This window comes from Schistocerca serialis, chromosome 9, assembly GCF_023864345.2.
Source record: "Schistocerca serialis cubense isolate TAMUIC-IGC-003099 chromosome 9, iqSchSeri2.2, whole genome shotgun sequence".
Classification (NCBI taxonomy): Eukaryota; Metazoa; Arthropoda; class Insecta; order Orthoptera; family Acrididae; genus Schistocerca; species Schistocerca serialis.
The window spans coordinates 437,319,315-437,337,061 of NC_064646.1; the positions used below are offsets into that span (position 1 = coordinate 437,319,315).

Below are 17,747 nucleotides of genomic sequence, written 5' to 3' on the forward strand. Positions count from 1 at the left end.
GGATCTGGCCCAGTTCCTTAATAACAAAAGTGCAGAGTCTTGACCACAGTGCCATGCTTGGCCATTTCAGAGATTAAATATCTTTCTCAGGTTTCTTGTGTTTACTTTACTGGACATATTACACAACATAAAAAAATTGTCCAGATGCCATACTTAAACATGCATCTGTTTATGTAATAAAAAGTTCTGTTCACTTGCCTTTTGTTGGCACAATGAGCCAAGAGTAGAGGTAGCCTGCAGCCAAGCTGTAGTAGAGCACAGACGCCTTTTGCCTGTTGACTATCTCTAGTAGCTGCTCCACAGAATTGGGGGTGTTGTCATCCAGGCGGGGCGCCGGGGCAGAGCCACTGTGGTGGCAGGGGTCAGCAGCCTGCCTCTCCAGCAGCAGGTCCACCAACGCTCGTGTCCGCCCCCTCTCTGCGACTAGAAGTGCCTCCTCCTGGCGCCCGAGACCCACCAACACGCGCTAAAATCAAAGATACTTTTTTATCAGTGACAAGACAATGTGTGTGTGTGTGTGTGTGTGTGTGTGTGTGTGTGTGTGTGTGTGTGTGTGTGTGTGTGTTCCATAAATCAACAGTGCCAATGTTTCAAACAGAAATTTTAATGGTTTCTTCATTTACAAATATTTTCCCTACTCACAATTAATATAATATTTATTAATATGCAAGTCAAAGAGTAACATGAGATGAATTACAGAAATCAAGGAAAAAATGAGTAATCTGCAAATTAAAATAGAAGAATTAAGGATCAAAACAGACCAAATCAACAAACTGAAAAGACAAATGAAACAGATTACAGATAAAGATTAACAAACATTGAGAAGGATGATTTTTTTGAGGAAAAAAGAAAAAAGAAAAGATAGTAATGGGCTGAGAGAATGAAGGAATGAAGAAATCCTGCAACAGGTAACTGAAAACCAATTTGTATGGAATTGACTAAAGTGGTCGGTCAACCATGAAATTTAAATCAACATATATAGTAAAGGTAAGTGTAGTGTGTCTGCGCGTGCGGCAAAAACTTCGCAACAGATTTTTGCAGCCCCAAGGGTGTAATACAGTGTGGTAACCCTCCATTCCCCATCCATGAGGAAGGTATTGTTTTAGAACTGCAGGGGTTAGTTGTGAAGGTATGGGTGTTTAAATATGGGATATGTTCGTAATGAAATAATAAATGCAAATGTGGTTTGTCCATGCATGCCACTATAATTCCCCCACACACTACACCATGGGGGTATATTATACTGTAGCTCCCCACCCTCAGGCATGAAGAACGTTTGGTTTGGAACTGGAGAGGCAGGTTTCAAAATATGGATGCCCAAACAGGGCATCACAACAATGGACTTCTTATGGAAAGATGGTGAAGCAGCTTGAAATCAAGTGTCGAAGTGGCCGAGACTGGCCAGAATGTTCCTTCTAGAATATTCAAGAATGTTGCAGAATGTGTCAGAATTTTATAGAAACTCCTTGAAAATTTGAGAATGATCTAGATCTCCAAGATAATCCAGAATTAATGGGAGGTGCATTACTTACACATTCTGAACATTTTCAACAAACACTTACAGTGTTTCCAAAATCAACCCCAGCAGATGAAACTGATGCATGTTTGAAGAAATCATTTCTTTGGTCTTGAGTGAGGAAATGACAATTAAGAAAAAATATTTACATCTACATGGATACTCTGCAAATCACATTTAAGTGTGTGGCAGAGGGTATATGAGACTTTAATTTGCCATGACAAAGAAGCGAAACATTTTGTTGAAAAACTCTGTACAAATTAGTGAAGGCACTCACCCAATTGACTATGTGACTGTCCAAATTGAAGTTTTATGTAACATCGTCAACAGTCCAAATGAATTAATATGTAAACTTTTTCCAAACACTGTTCAAAATTACCCAAGTAGGTTATTTGAAAGAGCCAGTTAAGCAGTAAAAAAGTAATTGACAATATTAATTTAAAAATTCAAAACATGAAGTGAACATGATCATTTATCAAACAATGTAATAGCAGCAAAAATAATACCAGGAAAAGATAAAGCAAAGACAGCATTTGTTCCGAGGCTTCTGCTCATTCACCTGTTGTATACTATAGTAGTTGTGCAGTGTTAGCTGTTGTGTTTCTGGAGATGTGAGTGTTTGAAGTGGTTGCTATACTTTGTGGTGGTCACCAGGACATCTCTCGTGTATATTTTGGAATAATTTCGATGTTCTATAAAGATGTGATTAGCATAGCAGTTCATTTAAAATTACAGTATTGCTCAACACTTCAGTGGATTTAAGTGTACAAAAGAGCATTTTTGAGCATTCAAGAGTTCTATTTGGTGTGTCGTACTAACATTTTTATGATTATTTGAATGTTCATTTTTACTATGTTCACAAAATGCTCACAGAAAACAAATGAAAATAAAACCCATGCAAAGCTTTTTTTTTTTTTTTTTTTTTTTTTTTTCCCAGCTAGTAAAATAAATAAATGCAAGTCAGTGCAATATTGACTTTTCTAATGAGCTTCAGTGACTTATTTTACTGTCAAAGAAAGTGAACAAAGTAACTCTAGTTTCTCCAATAGGTTCAGAAGTACCTCAAAAGTATTGAATTATCATTTTACACAACCAGTTACAATTTTGCTAATGAAGGGAATTTTTCTCATATTTCACATGCATCAGGAACGTTATCTTTGTTCACACAACAACATAATTTTGCTCACATTATATAAGAGGTTTGTAATTGTTGAATTAAGGCTTTTCCTGTGAATAACATGTGCATACAACATGATACTGTTTTACCTATCACTAACCTATAAGACTTCTTGAACATCTGTTTCCTATCTACCTTCCACCAACTTGTTTCCTTGATAGTATATTTGGTCCCTCTGGCCTCTATTGTTGCCAAACGTTTTTACTGTTGTACCTTCCATAGATAAAGTTATTTCCTTTGTTCTGTTTACTAATTTCTTCTACTACTATTATTACTATTGCATTCTGATTCTCACTGAATCTTTAACTGTCAGCAGTCAGTTTCTGAATAACATAATGCTCTATACACTCTTGTATGAAATATTTTACCCTCCCCCTTGTAACCTCAAACATCTTTCTACATTTATTCTTCATTTCATTTCCAGTGGCACCTAAAGTCAAAAGCCACTTGTATATGAATCTCAGTACATAGGCTGCTCATTTATGCGAATAAATTTGTACATTAGTAACATCCAAAGCAAATTAGACTGTTCCTACTTTTTTTGTTATTTTACACTGTGAATTGTCCCACTTAGCCCAAGAGCACAAAAGTTTACAAACCTGGAGAGCCTGGTATGAAGCTGTCTGGAGGTCATAAAGTGAGAGCTTGTAGTCGGGAGAGCCCCGCGCCTCCCTGCGGATGGTCTCGAGCAGAGCCGCTGCCCTTTCCAGCTGGCTCTGACTTCCTTCGAGGTCCCCGTGCCCCCACAGTGCGAGACCAAGCCTGTGCCTTATGCGAGCCTCCTCTTCCCGACGACCAAGGTGTTCTGCTATCTGCAGACCCTGCTGCAAGTATGCTACTGCTTGGCTTGTGTTGCCAAGAGCATGATGTATTCGACCTGAATTAAGCACAATATTCACTAAATACATGAGGATGGTTTGTGTACAGCAACAGTAAAATATATACTTAGAAAATAAATGATTATATGTTACTTTAATTACAATTTTCACAATGGAAATACAGTCAAAACTGTTTATAACAATGTGGAAAGGACAGATGGTTTACAGTCGCTATAGCCCATAGTCGCACAAACCAGATTTTTGCTGTGTATTTTGATTAAAAATTCTGTGTGTGTAAATTTTATGCTGCCATAGAGTTAACCCTTCAAAAAGTAGCAGAAATACAATAAACACACAGTAATTACTATACAGTATTTGTGGAGAGGGACTGAAAGAGGAATTTTTCTTATGTTTATGCAATACATACAGCTATAAAATGCCAGTAAAATGTAAAATCTTATAAGAAGTGTAGAAAGAAGTAGCAACAACGTAAGCTGTTCAATAATGTCGAACACAGTCCTGGATAATGAATGAGATAAAATGTTGAGCATATTTAAAACTTGCTGTTAAGTACTGTATAGTGTAACAGTCATGACACTCCATCATTCCAGTTACTGTATTATAAAATTTAATCAACAGTACCAAAATGAAAAGACAGTATTTTGCACATAAATTATATGAAGGTCTGCATTTTCTCCTATGTCTCTCTTTAAAATGTTCTACAAATGTAATGCAGTGTACCTGACACACTGAAAATATCTAACACACTTAACCACAAAACATCAATAACGAATACACTATTATTCCATTTCTGTACTTTGAAAAATTTCACATATTGGAATTTAAGTTCTAGTAGTCTAAGATTACAGCAGGGATAATGTTATTAAGTTCTTTAACCAGTTATTCAGCTTTCAAGTGCAGTGCTGTAACACATACTACAATGTACTGTACTACTTAAGGTAATCAGTTATATTTGTTTGCTTTTTGTATCTAAGCTGTACGTATGCATTTTGCATTTGGCAATGTATTCGGTTTGGTATCTGATTTGAAACCAACACTCTGCAGAAAACAAGAGTTTGAAAATAAGTGTTACATTGTTGCTAGTAATCCCAAAGTACATGTAGTTATGGTCTTGAGACCAGAGACTGGTTTGATGCAGCTCCCCATGCTACTCTATCCTGTGCAGGCCTCTTCATCTCCGAATAACTACTGCAACCTACATCCTTCTGAATCTGCTTAGTATATTCATCTCTTGGTCTCCCTCTATGATTTTTACCCTTGATGCTTCCCTCCAATACTAAATTGGTGATCCCTTGATGCTTCAGAATGTGTCCCACCAACCGATCCCTTCTCCTAGTCAAGTTGTGCCACAAATTCCTCTTCTCCCCAGTTCTATTCAGTACCTCCTCACTAGTTATGTGATCCACCCATCTAATCTTCAGCATTCTTCTGTAGCACCATATTTCGAAAGCTTGTATTTTCTTCTTGTCTACACTGTTTATTGACAATGTTTCACTTCCATACATGACTATATAACAAACAAAAATGAACACTGGATGTTACAGCCAACAATGGAATAAAAATAAATCATTTTATATGATAAGTCCCAATATGCGATGTCACACTAAGCAATTTTTTAAACATAGCACTTACATAGGATTTAGACAGGACCATTAGATTGCACTGTTATAGCCAATATGCTATTAAAAGTGCTGTCGCTTTTAACGGTACCGACTATATAGTGTAATCCCACTTTCATGTTCCCAGCATCAATATTATCCTGCTGTCCACATTTTTTATTGCTCCCATGAAATTTTCTATGTTCAAAATGCTGATGTGCAATAGCTTTTGCATGCCATAATTAAAAACCCCCCTTTTTACTCTTAATGAAACAATGTTCATGGAGAGAAACTAAAGAACTATGCAACTGTCATAAAATGACATTCACAAGGCTTTGGCTTTGAAGCATTGTTTACAAACATTACACAGTTAATTTTCTTAAACATGGGACTTGATAGTTCTGAAGCAAGAAGTCATTAAATGTCTGAACTGTTTTTGCCACGAGTGCTTTTTCTTCTAACGATGCTGACCTAACAATGAGTATATTGTGAGTAGTGTTGTTTGAAGTTGTGTTATTGAATGAAGTGTTGGGAAGGGCTAAACTAAAGTATTAGTTTGAATGAATGGGAATTCACACGGATAAACAGGAGCAATCATAATGCCTCTTCCAGATAGCATATTACGGTAAATCCACAGTTCCTACCACCTTCCACCATCTGCTGCACTCCAGATTGGTTCGCTGTGCCAGCTGCACAAATAACTTTGTTGCACCAGTACGCTCAAAAGTTACTTAATGCACTAAGCCATGGCTAACCATGACTGTGGGGACCAACACCAGGTGCTCCACCATCAGCTTCCAGTGCGGCTACAAACCAGCTGCGTGCGCTAACTCGGAGCTAAGCCAGCAATGCTGGTGACGTCTACGCTTGCCTACATCTAGGCCAATGCACAGCTTCCAGGATCAGTTTACGCTGTGCTGTTAACTATTAAATATTGTGCTGCCCTCGAGATTTGGACATGTTGTCATGCTAAACAGCTTTTGTATCACCTCCTGGTGTAGTTGTACGTCATTATAAGTTGTGCTGTCATAGCCGTATCAAATAAACAAATTCAAAAGCTAGTGTTCGTTTGTGTTGTGTGCCACAACATATACAAACTAGTTGCAGACTATTGCAGATTAGGCACAATTTAGGAAAAATGTATGAACTACATGGAATACTATTTTGTAAAATAATGCAATAGCTTTGGCTTGCAGGGAGTTGTTATCAAATAGTGTATGACATGTGTTCCGTTTTGGAAAATGTAACACTTTCCAAGTTGGAGGCTAGCTTTGGACCTAATAGAACAGCTTAAGTCACTATGAGTTAAACGAAAGTCAAGGCTATTTAAATGCAATCAGGATGGTCACACACTCTTGACACTGCTTATGGAATACATCCTGATTTACGAACTGATTGTTACGTTGGGACATGTGCAGAGAAGAGGGGAGAACTATGTGGGGAGAAGAATTGAAGAGCTGGAAATCGAAGGACCTAGGAGAAGAAGAAGACCGAAACTGTGATGGAAAGACAAGGTAGCAGGGGACCTAAGGGGGAAAGGATGGTTTAGAGAAGAAGCACTGGATAGGCATTTAAGGAAGAGAAGGAACCAGCAAAGCAACACCAACCCAACAAGATCCGGGAAAAGGCTGAGATGATGACGATGGTTACGTTGGGACCTTGTGGAACAGCAAAAATTTAACTGCACATTCTATGCTACATCAAGTGCCCTAGAAGTACAAGTATATTTCATTATGCTGCCATGCTTCTACATAGAGCTAATCTCATGGTGGCATTCATGCAAAGCAATTCTATCACTGGGTCCACCATATCATGTAATGATCAACATTACCTGTCGCTTACTGCTGTCCCGCATTTTACATATTTTTCTTAAAAATCATTTGTAGCATATAACATAGCAACTTTTATCATGTGAAGTTAGATGTATTTCCTGTCTACAGTTTGGTCCATGTGTATGCATGCAACATGTGTCTGGGTCCTGTAATCACTTTCAGAGATCTACTAAATATTTGATTGGGACATCACAACTTTTGGAAGTATTAATAAACTAGAAAACCAGGAGAAATTAAAATAAATATAAGTTTTTGGTAAAGAAATGTGAAATATCAATGTGTTCAAGAAATGTAAAACTTATGTAAGACCACAGTTTCAAATTAAAGGTCAATTGAGTTAATAAAATTACTATTTTTTTATATATATAAAGTATGTGCTTAAAAATTATTCCCACCATTTACATTTTCCTGTAACTTACACAATTTTTAAAATCCGTTAAAGGTGCAAAAGGAAATTTTCACAATGGTATTTGAATTTAATAGAGCATCAATGCGCAGTACTATGTCTGACACTTACTTCTCAATACACCTCTGACATCGGCGAAATTTCCATTTACATACTCACTAGTCCCAAGAAAAACTAACTGTAATTATTTTTATTTTACTCTCTCTTCAGCCCCGTGGCAGAGAACATTTCCAACATAGTTGATAAAGCAATTGTAGCACTACTTGTATTATTTTGCCATAATCAATTAATCAGAAATTTTTCATAATGTATTGAACAACAAAAAATCCAGAATGGAATAATGACAATATTATGGAAAGGATAGATTGGTATTCACTGCATAGTGGAACTGTTGAGTCACAGACAGGGACAGTGGTTTTGTTGTGCCCACCTGTGACTCAGAATTTCCACTATATGGTGAGTAGCAATCTATCCTTTTCATAATATTGACAAAATGTATTGACATTTATATCAACTGCCAGATTTGTATTCACAAATCTTATTTTCTGTTCCCAATATAGATTCAAATACAGAACACTTCATTTTAGTGACCTGCGAAGTCAACAGAATTTTTGAAGTAAAAATTACAGTGAAAACTGCTAATAACTAGTATTATATATGAAATGAAAATAAAGACAAGAGAAAAAATCCAAACAGGAGCATTATAGCTGTTTCTATTTATGCTGATGATCACTGACCATGTGATGCAATTTGGAAATAGAGCATTTATGCCACAAGAGTACCAAATTTGATCAGCTTTCTTGCTCCTACATAAATCAATAACAGTGTCTTAAAAATTTTGATGGTACAACTAAACCACAAAACAATGTCAAAATAATATTGACAATATGGTTGTCTCACATACCTAGACTGCTGTATGCCATTGTCTTGGCAAGCTTGTCATTTGTTTGTGCAGCAATGGATAAATGCTGCTCCTGATATCGAACAGCTTCTTCAAAGTTGCCAAGTGATTCATGCACTGTTCCCAGGTTTCCACAGGCACGCCCCTGTAGTGCCGCCAGTCCTAGCTCTTCCGCAGTGTCGAGGTCAGCCTGGTGGTACCTGAGTGCTGTTGCATATTCTCCCATCTGCTGGTAGACAGTACCCAACCCACATGCAGCATCTGCTTCTGCCACCTTGTCTTTCAGTTCCCTGTTATGATGTAACATAGGATGTTGCTCAAACATAATCACATAACAAAGATCCATGAACACTGGTAACCTTCTTAACTATGTTAGAACTCATAAAAATTTCAAAGAAGTGTAATTTTTTCCATTAAATCCTAACCTAAAATGTAGAAAAAGTTTTGTAAGACACACCTATTGAACAACACTGACAAAACAACACCCATGAATAAGACTATTACAGCTGATGTCTGCCAAGTATTAGCTAAAATGAAATGTATCACTGTTTTTTTCCTTTTAACAGGCAGTTATGAGTGTCGTTAGCTCACTTCTTTTCAGAAATATGTGTAATTGGGATATATGATTAAAAATCAGTGTGAAATCTTTTTAAAGTGAAGGAAACTAAATGTACAATACAATGTTTATACACTGTGGTAAAGAATTTCATCAGTTCTAAAAGATCACAGATACGTAACAGCAACTAAAAACATGTCAAAGGTACCAGGTAATCGAGCTATTTTCCAACATGCTACGATCACGAGTTATATGTCAAAAGATATGTTTTTAAGAGATCTTTCCTTTTCGCTCACCCAGATTAAAGCAAAAATTGATGAATATTGTGAATTAAACTGAAAACTGAAGTATGGTAAAAGGCTTTGGAATATAACATGTAGAGGTGCACTTTCCTTCTACAGTCAATGACAAGCAGCGTACTCTGGTAATACGAGTGTGGTGATCTCTAGTGTATTGTCAACATTCAGCAAGCAGGCTCATTTTACTTGTGTGGATCGAGTATGTTTCACACTACTTTTTTTTGTAACTGATGTAATCGTTACATTGTGACACTGTAGAGGCGACCAGAAATGAGGCTGTCAATTTGTTGATCACTATAGTGCTGAGTTGATGTTTATGGATGTGTTAGTGATTGGAAGAATCTCAGTTGTATCAAGAACTCTTTAGGGGAATATGTGTGTGTGTGTGTGTGTGTGTGTGTGTGTGTGTGTGTGTGTGTGTGTGTGTGTGTGTGTGTTTGCATAATGTGTGAAATATTTGTGACAAGGAAGAATATGAATTTCATTGCTCATCATTTTCACTTACAGCAATTTACGTTGTCATCTTAGGTTCCTACCTAACCACACACTAAGAAATAACTACATATTCAGAAATGAACAGTCAAATATTTATTTCCTCCTTTGTTCTCTAATCAGATGGAAAAGTTAAATAAGATTGAATATTGTAGAACATACTTGTGTTATGTTCATAACAAAGTCCCAGAATGTGTTAACAATGCTAAGACGGAAAAAACTGTTAGTATGTAGCATGATGCAAACTTACCACCTCTAACTCTGTAAACTACAACGATATTTATTGCGCTACAGATAAATCTCGATTATCATAATATCTTTGATGCTTTATTAATTGACATTTGATGATAAGGGTGATGTGTTTGTGATAAATTTTCAATGCAGCACTGCTTTTAAATGGTATACTTTGACGCATGCACTACAAAGGAAATGAATAATCGAAATTCACGAAGTTCACACAGGTGTCATTCACAGAAGCTCACAACTATCTATAGCTGAAAATCCGTTAGTGATGTCACAACTGCAACAAGTAGGATGAAGGCTACTCAACCCTCCATTATGTATTTTAGTGTGGTGGGGTGGCTGCGCTGGATGTTGGGTGATGTAACAAGTCGCCAGCCAACAAGAGTTCGCTAACCGGAAATGGCTGATGTTCCCTTGATTCTGACCAAACATATTCTTCAAGACTCGGTGTTTGAATTTAAAAGGTTGATAAAAGAATACTGCTGCTGAATTTAGTACATCAGTACATGCAAAAAGACAAGGCTGACTTGTAAGTGGCACAAGAAAAGTGGCAGCTTGGCCTCTTTGTCAAGTACTGGCTCGGTCCAGAACACTTCGCCTCAACTGTCCAGTTTCTCCATTGCTGCCGCAACCTAGCAGTAGTTGTATCATAATTGCGTGGTGAGTCTTAACGTTGCAAGTTGGCAATGTTGATCATTGATTACATCAGCATTACCTCTCTCCTATCTCCCCTCTCTGAAAAGGCCTAAAGTATTCCCTAACTCCGCCACCACCTGTGGCGTGAACCATTTGCCTTTTGTGCTACTTATAGCTCATTGAGTCAATCAAAGTCAATAAGAAGAAAACAGGACAAAGTCTAATGAGATGTCGAGTGAGAACATAGAATCGAGATACACCTTACTAGGAAGAAACACAAAATCGGGGAATTTTTAGTATTGATCTTATGGGTTTTTCACAGGGAATTTATGGCACAGAATTGTGAAAAACATAAAATCAGAGAACATAAAATTGACGTTCCACTGTGTGTGTGTGTGTGTGTGTGTGTGTGTGTGTGTGTGTGTGTGTGTATATATATATATATATATATATATATATGTATTAAAACAAAGATGAGGTGACTTACCGAACAAAAGCGCTGGCAGGTCGATAGACACACAAACAAACACAAACATACACACAAAATTCAAGCTTTCGCAACAAACTGTTGCCTCATCAGGAAAGAGGGTTCCATTATATATATATATATATATATATATATATATATATATATATATATATATATATATATATATATAACGTAATTGTTGGGTTCAAATTAATGATATGGTTATAATAGAGGGAAACATTCCACGTAGGAAATATATATCTAAAAACAAAGATGATGTGACTTACCAAATGAAAGTGCTGGCAGGTCGACAGACACACAAACAAACACAAACATACACACAAAATTCAAGCTTTCGCAACAAACTGTTGCCTCATCAGGAAAGAGGGAAGGAGAGGGGAAGACGAAAGGAAGTGGGTTTTAAAGGAGAGGGTAAGGAGTCATTCCAATCCCGGGAGCAGAGAGACTTACCTTAGGGGGAAAAAAGGACAGGTATACACTCGCACACACGCACATATCCATCCACACATACAGACACAAGCAGACATATTTAAAGACAAAGAGTTTGGGCAGAGATGTCAGTCGAGGCAGAAGTGTAGAGGCAAAGAAGTTGTTGAAAGACAGGTGAGGTATGAGTGGCGGCAACTTGAAATTAGCGGAGATTGAGGCCTGGCGGATGACGAGAAGAGAGGATATACTGAAGGGCAAGTTCCCATCTCCGGAGTTCGGATAGGTTGGTGTTGGTGGGAAGTATCCGGATAACCTGGACGGTGTAACACTGTGCCAAGATGTGCTGGCCGTGCACCAAGGCATGTTTAGCCACATCTCTGCCCAAACTCTTTGTCTTTAAATATGTCTGCTTGTGTCTGTATGTGTGGATGGATATGTGCGTGTGTGCGAGTGTATACCCGTCCTTTTTTCCCCCTAAGGTAAGTCTTTCCGCTCCCGGGATTGGAATGACTCCTTACCCTCTCCCTTAAAACCCACTTCCTTTCGTCTTCCCCTCTCCTTCCCTCTTTCCTGATGAGGCAACAGTTTGTTGCGAAAGCTTGAATTTTGTGTGTATGTTTGTGTTTGTTTGTGTGTCTATCGACCTGCCATCTTTGATTTTATATATATATACTCAGCAAACCACCATGAGGTGCATGGCAGAGGGCACATCCATTATTAGGGTTTCTTCCCATTCCATGTGCATATGATTGTTTAAATGCCTCTGTGCGTGCAGTAATTATTCTAATCTTATCCTCAAAATCTGTATGTGAGCGATACATAGGGGGTTGTAGTATATTCCTAGTCATCAACTAAAGCCAGTTCTTAAAAATTTGTTAATACACTTTTTCAGGATAATTTACATCTATCTTCGAAGGGTCTTCCAGTTCAGTTCCTTCAGTATCTCTGTGGCACTCTCCTACAGATCTAACAAACCGGTGATCATTCGTGCTCTCTGTATATGTTCAATATCTCCTGTTAGTCTTAACTAATGAGGGTCCCACACACTTGACCAGTGTTCTAGAACCGATTACACGAGTCATTTGTAAACAATCTTCTTTGTCAACTGATTGCACTTCCCAGCATTCTACCAATCAACCAAAGTCTGACACCTATGTGATCATTCCATTTCATAACCCTACAAAGTGTTACACTCAGGTATTGTATGAGTTGGCTGATTCAAACAGTGACTCACCAATATTAAAGTCACAGGATACTATGTTTTTCATTTTGTAAAGAGCACTATTTAACATTTCTGAACATTTAAAACAAGTTACCAATTGTTGGATCACTTTTAAATATTATCAAGATCTGACTGAATATTTATGCACCTTCTTTCAGACAGTATTTCATCATAGATAACTGCATCATCTGCAAAAAGTCTGAAGTTACTATTAATATTGTCTGCAAGATCATTAATATACAACATGAACAGCATGGGTCCCAACACACTTCCCTGGGGCACACGTGAAGTTACTTCTACATATGACGATGACTCTCCATCCACGATAACATGCTGTGTCCTCCCTATCAAAAAGTCCTCAATCCAGTCACAAAATTCACTTGAGACACCATATGATCATACTTTCGACAATAAGTGCAGGTAATCTGAGTTTTATTTTGCATTTATCCTAAGTGACATGCCAATATTATTATTTTTGTTTCAAAAATGCTTGTCTTAAAGCTTGTTCACCAGTCATTTAGTTCACTATGTCATTTAATTGAAGCTTCCAGTAGTATTTTCATGCTATTATCAATTAACAGTAAACAATATGTATAAATTCTCAGGTGATCATAAGTCACTATCCATGATGCAAAAAGCCAAATGAAGCTGTGGTATACATATTTTACATTTTCTTCACATATGCAATATTCATGGCTCATTACATTGTTTATATATTTTTCTGTCACTTTTTAATCCTATATCTGGAAAGGCGTGACTTAATATGCTATGACTGCACGTAAAATTAACAAAAACAACTTCACCCATGAAAAACTGTAATGAAAAAAGGGTCACATGAAATTCCCGCTGGCAAGCATGTAATGTATAGGATTAAAGTTCACACAGAAAAATCTATGGCTTCAAGATAATGAATCTGTCACTGAAAGAATAACTTTATGAGAAAATTGAAGTTAAACCACAATATTTAAAGAATGCTGAAGAAAGAATGTCCATTCTGCATGACTGTCTAGTACGAGTTACAACTGATGGTTCACTTTTCTTTGATATGTTTAAATTTTTCATTGAGGTTTGGCCTCTATTACAGAGGTGCGATCAGTGTGCTTAACATACAATAACCACATAAGTTTATGTGACGAAGTAAGATACCACACTTAAGAAAACTTACCTGGCAATGGCAAGCTGATGTTCCAGGCAAGAGATAGCTTGTTCAAAATGACCCAGGGTACTGTGTATGTGACCAAGCTCACCATATGCAGATGCTTTAGCTTCAGGGCTTCCAAGTTCATGTGCAACAACCAGTCTTTTTTCAAAGCACACTAACGCTTGCTGCAGGTTTCCTAGGCACTTGTGGGAATGACCTAACCCACGATAAGCACGTTCCTGGTCACGAAGACTTTTCAACTTTAATCCAATTGAAAGATGTTGTTCATGGCATTTCACAGCTTCTTCAAAATCACCCAAAGCATCATAACAGTCACCCAGATTGCCGAATGCTCGACCCTGTTGAATAAAATACTTTTTATCAATCCACTTTACATGAATTTATAAGATGCAACCTTATTTATAAATATGGTTATCTAGTATTTTTCCTTGATCTATTACCTAATATATTCATAACCTGTTAGCTGCTAATGGTATAACTCCACATAAACACAAGCATTAGAGAAAAAATTTCTGTAAAATGAGCACTTGAATAATGAAATATAAAAGTGTAATTGTTTCAATTCAGAATGCAGACCGTGTTATTTAGTCAGCTTGATGTAAGGAATCCTAATTTATGTGCAACAGCCACAGCATGGTTTGATAATGGAAACATCACAGACTCTGAGATAAATCAACTAGAAATATAACCTAAATTATTTAGAAACTGACTTCTGAATATATTATGCTACGATCATTGCTCAAATATCAGAATTAATTCCTATTCAAGTTATACTACTGTCATTACCTAAGAGACCGCTACACATTGATAATGTAACTAAAGTCAGATAATGAAGTACTCTGAAATGCTTTGTGCTTTACACTTAGGATTGACTTGATAACGTAAAATTAAAAAAAAAAAAAAAAAAAATGTGTTCACCAATTGTTATGAATGAGAAATACGCTGTCATCTCCTGCCTGATGAAAAAAACTCACATAAGAGACAAAATTATTTAATCTACTCACCAAGCAGCAGCAGAACACACACATAAAAGACTGTTGTGATTGGCAAGCTTTAAGAGCCAGTGGCTCCTTCTTCAGGCAGAAGGGTTGAAGGGGGAGGATGAAGGCTGAAGAAAAAGACCTCAGAAGTCTAGGAAAAGGAGTAGATTTTGGGAAAGTTACCCAGAACTGCAAGTCAGGGGAGACTTCCTGTATAGGATGAGAAGGAAAGACTGAGAATGAAACATCACCTATCCCATCAAAGGCAAGGCTACCTGTGAAACCAGTCCTGTAATCTACAGGCTAAGCAGCAACCAGTGTGCTGCATTCTATGTGGGCATGATAACCAACAAGCTTTCTGTTCGCATGAATGACCACCAACAAACTGTGGCCAAGAAACAAGTGGACCACCCCATTGCTGAGCATGCTGCCAAACATGACATCCTTCAGAATGAGATTTTCACTCTGCAGCAGAGTGTGCGCTGATATGAAACTTCCTGGCAGATTAAAACTGTGTGCCAGGCCGAGACCTGAACTCAGGACCTTTGCCTTTGCCTTTGCCTTTGCAAAGGTCCCGAGTTCGAGTATCGGTCTGGCACACAGTTTTTTCATCTGCCAGGAAGTTTCATGACATTCTTCATTTCAATGACTGCTTCACAGCCTGTGCCATATGGATCCTTCGTACCAACACCCGCTTTTCTGAACAGCGCAGGTGGGAACTTTCCCTGCAATATATCCTACATTCCCGTAACCCTCTTGGCGTCAACTTTCGTTAGTCATTGTCCTCTCCATCCAGCCCCTTCTCTGTTCCCTTTCCAGCACTATACAGCCCTCATTCCTCCATCATACGCAGTCTTTTTACTTCTCTCCTTTTGCGCTAGTCCCCCTTTCCCCCTCCCCATCTCTCCACTCCCTCCGTCTTCTCTGTTCCCTTTCCAGCACAATAAAGCTCTCATTCCTCCATTGAATGCAGTCTTTTTACTTCTCTCCTTTTCTGCTACTCCCCCTTCCCTCCTCCCCACCTCTCAGCTCCCTCCATCTAACCTCCTGACTGCACACAGCTGGCCAACCCTCTTTCCAACTTATCCCTCCGTGCTCCCCAAAAGCACATCAGTGTCCACCATACCTACCCTTCTATCCCTCCCCCTCCCCACCCCAGCCTCCTCTTTACCCTCACCCAGTCATCACTCCCATCATGCACCGGTGCTGCTCCTCGCAGTGTGGCCTCAGTTGCCTGAGACAGCAGTCATGTGTGTGTGAGCTGGGTTTGCTGTCTAATTCTGACAAAGGCTTTACTGGCCGAAAACTATTATTTGTGACAGTCTTTTTGTTGTGACTATCTGCGACTCAGTATCTCCTCTATATGGTGAGTAGCAACTTTCCTTTTCACAATATTGTTACATTCCACCCTGGATTTTCCATTGTTTGATTTTAGAACACAGCATACCTTATCTAATAGTGCTGTGGATGAGGAAAGTTGCTCTAGTGTAGCAAGCTGCTGCTCCAGATATCCTATTGCATCTTCATAGTGACCCATGTTGAGACGGGCAATTCCAAGGTTGCCAAAAGCCTGTGCTTCCACTGCATTGTCTTTCAGCTCTTTTGCCCTTTCCAGCTGTTCCTGGTAGCACTTCATGGCGTTTGTATAGTTGCCAAGTGACATGTGCACAGCTCCTAGATGCCCATGTGCACGACACTCTCCCTTGAGATCACCCATCTCCTGCCGGAGAGTTAGTTCCTATGAAAAAGTGGAAATATTTGATTAAAAACTACTCTCTATGAAGTAAACATCATGTGAAAGTAATATGAGTGAAATTATAGTTCTTCGCAATTATCCAGTTATCATCACTACTTTTATTTATGCATCTCTCTCTCTCTCTCTCTCTCTCTCTCTCCGTGTGTGTGTGTGTGTGTGTGTCTGTGTGTGTGTGTGTGTGTGTGTGTGTGTCCTTATTGTCTTACCCAGCTCACTCAAAATTACATTTATTCTACATTAAAGGCTTAGATTAAAGAGACACATTGTTAAATATACTCACAGGAATGTATCATCACTTACCTGAAGGGAAAAACATTGACAATAAATTTTCATTTTTTGAAATCTACATATTATTTTGGTGAGCAACCCACCTCTATCCTCGCTAACTACTTTCTCATTTTTACTTATCTCAATGACTGTACTGCACTATACTACACTATGTGTTATCAGAAGATAACTTTCCCGGAAGCCTTCAAACTATCCACGTTAGCAGTCACTTGCATGAAACCCGAATCGAGGTAAGTGTAAGTTCCGCAGGAGACTAAATCTAAAAAGAAATTTTTGATTCTGGTTCAGGCTGATTCTATTAGCAGCTGGAAAGAGTCGTGAAGCTAGAAACAGATTACATTCATGGGTTCTGAAACATGGTTTCACAAATTTTTAGATAGTGCTGAGAAGTATGAAATCTGCGAAAAATGAAGCAAAATGTGTAACATCTACTATACGAATCTAACCTGAGTGTGGTATCCGAGAGCCTTGTCAAAGCACCGGAGCAATCTGTGGCCAAGCCCCAGAGCCCCATATGCAGCTGCTTCAAGGCCCCTATCGCGGCCTTGCCGTGCAAATGTCAGCTGCCTTTGGTACATCTTCACAGCCTCTTCTACATCACCCATCTTGATAAGCACATCACCAATATTACCAAGTGCTCGGAATTTGCCTGGGAGGTGCTTCATCATATGAGCTATGGCTGTAAGAAGAGGAATGGCTTCAAGGTACCATCAGACATGAAAACACAATTTATATGCAGTGTAAATGTAATAAACTTGCAGAGATGTGGTAGTAGAAAGTCTTGCGCAGAATATAAATAATGTAAGGAGTAAAAGTACCCACTCATCAAGTAGTTGAGGCACTGAGCACTTCACAGACACATAAACAAAGCTGAAGAATTTATCCTTTAGTGAAGGTGTATTTCCTCAGTGACTGAAGATCTCAA

General features: G+C 38.3%; 1 protein-coding gene across 1 annotated transcript in view; it reads right to left on the reverse strand.

Moving 5' to 3' along the window:
• The window catches only part of LOC126419690 (tetratricopeptide repeat protein 28), a 183,604-nt gene that overhangs the window by 54,659 nt on the left and 111,198 nt on the right, over positions 1-17,747 (reverse strand). Inside the window, exons 11-16 of the mRNA XM_050086874.1 lie at positions 17,269-17,501; positions 16,226-16,516; positions 13,802-14,136; positions 8,273-8,559; positions 3,293-3,570; positions 199-466 (exon numbers count right to left, since the gene is read on the reverse strand). Coding sequence (XP_049942831.1) covers positions 199-466; positions 3,293-3,570; positions 8,273-8,559; positions 13,802-14,136; positions 16,226-16,516; positions 17,269-17,501 — 1,692 coding nt within the window. The remainder of the gene's footprint in view (positions 1-198; positions 467-3,292; positions 3,571-8,272; positions 8,560-13,801; positions 14,137-16,225; positions 16,517-17,268; positions 17,502-17,747) is intronic.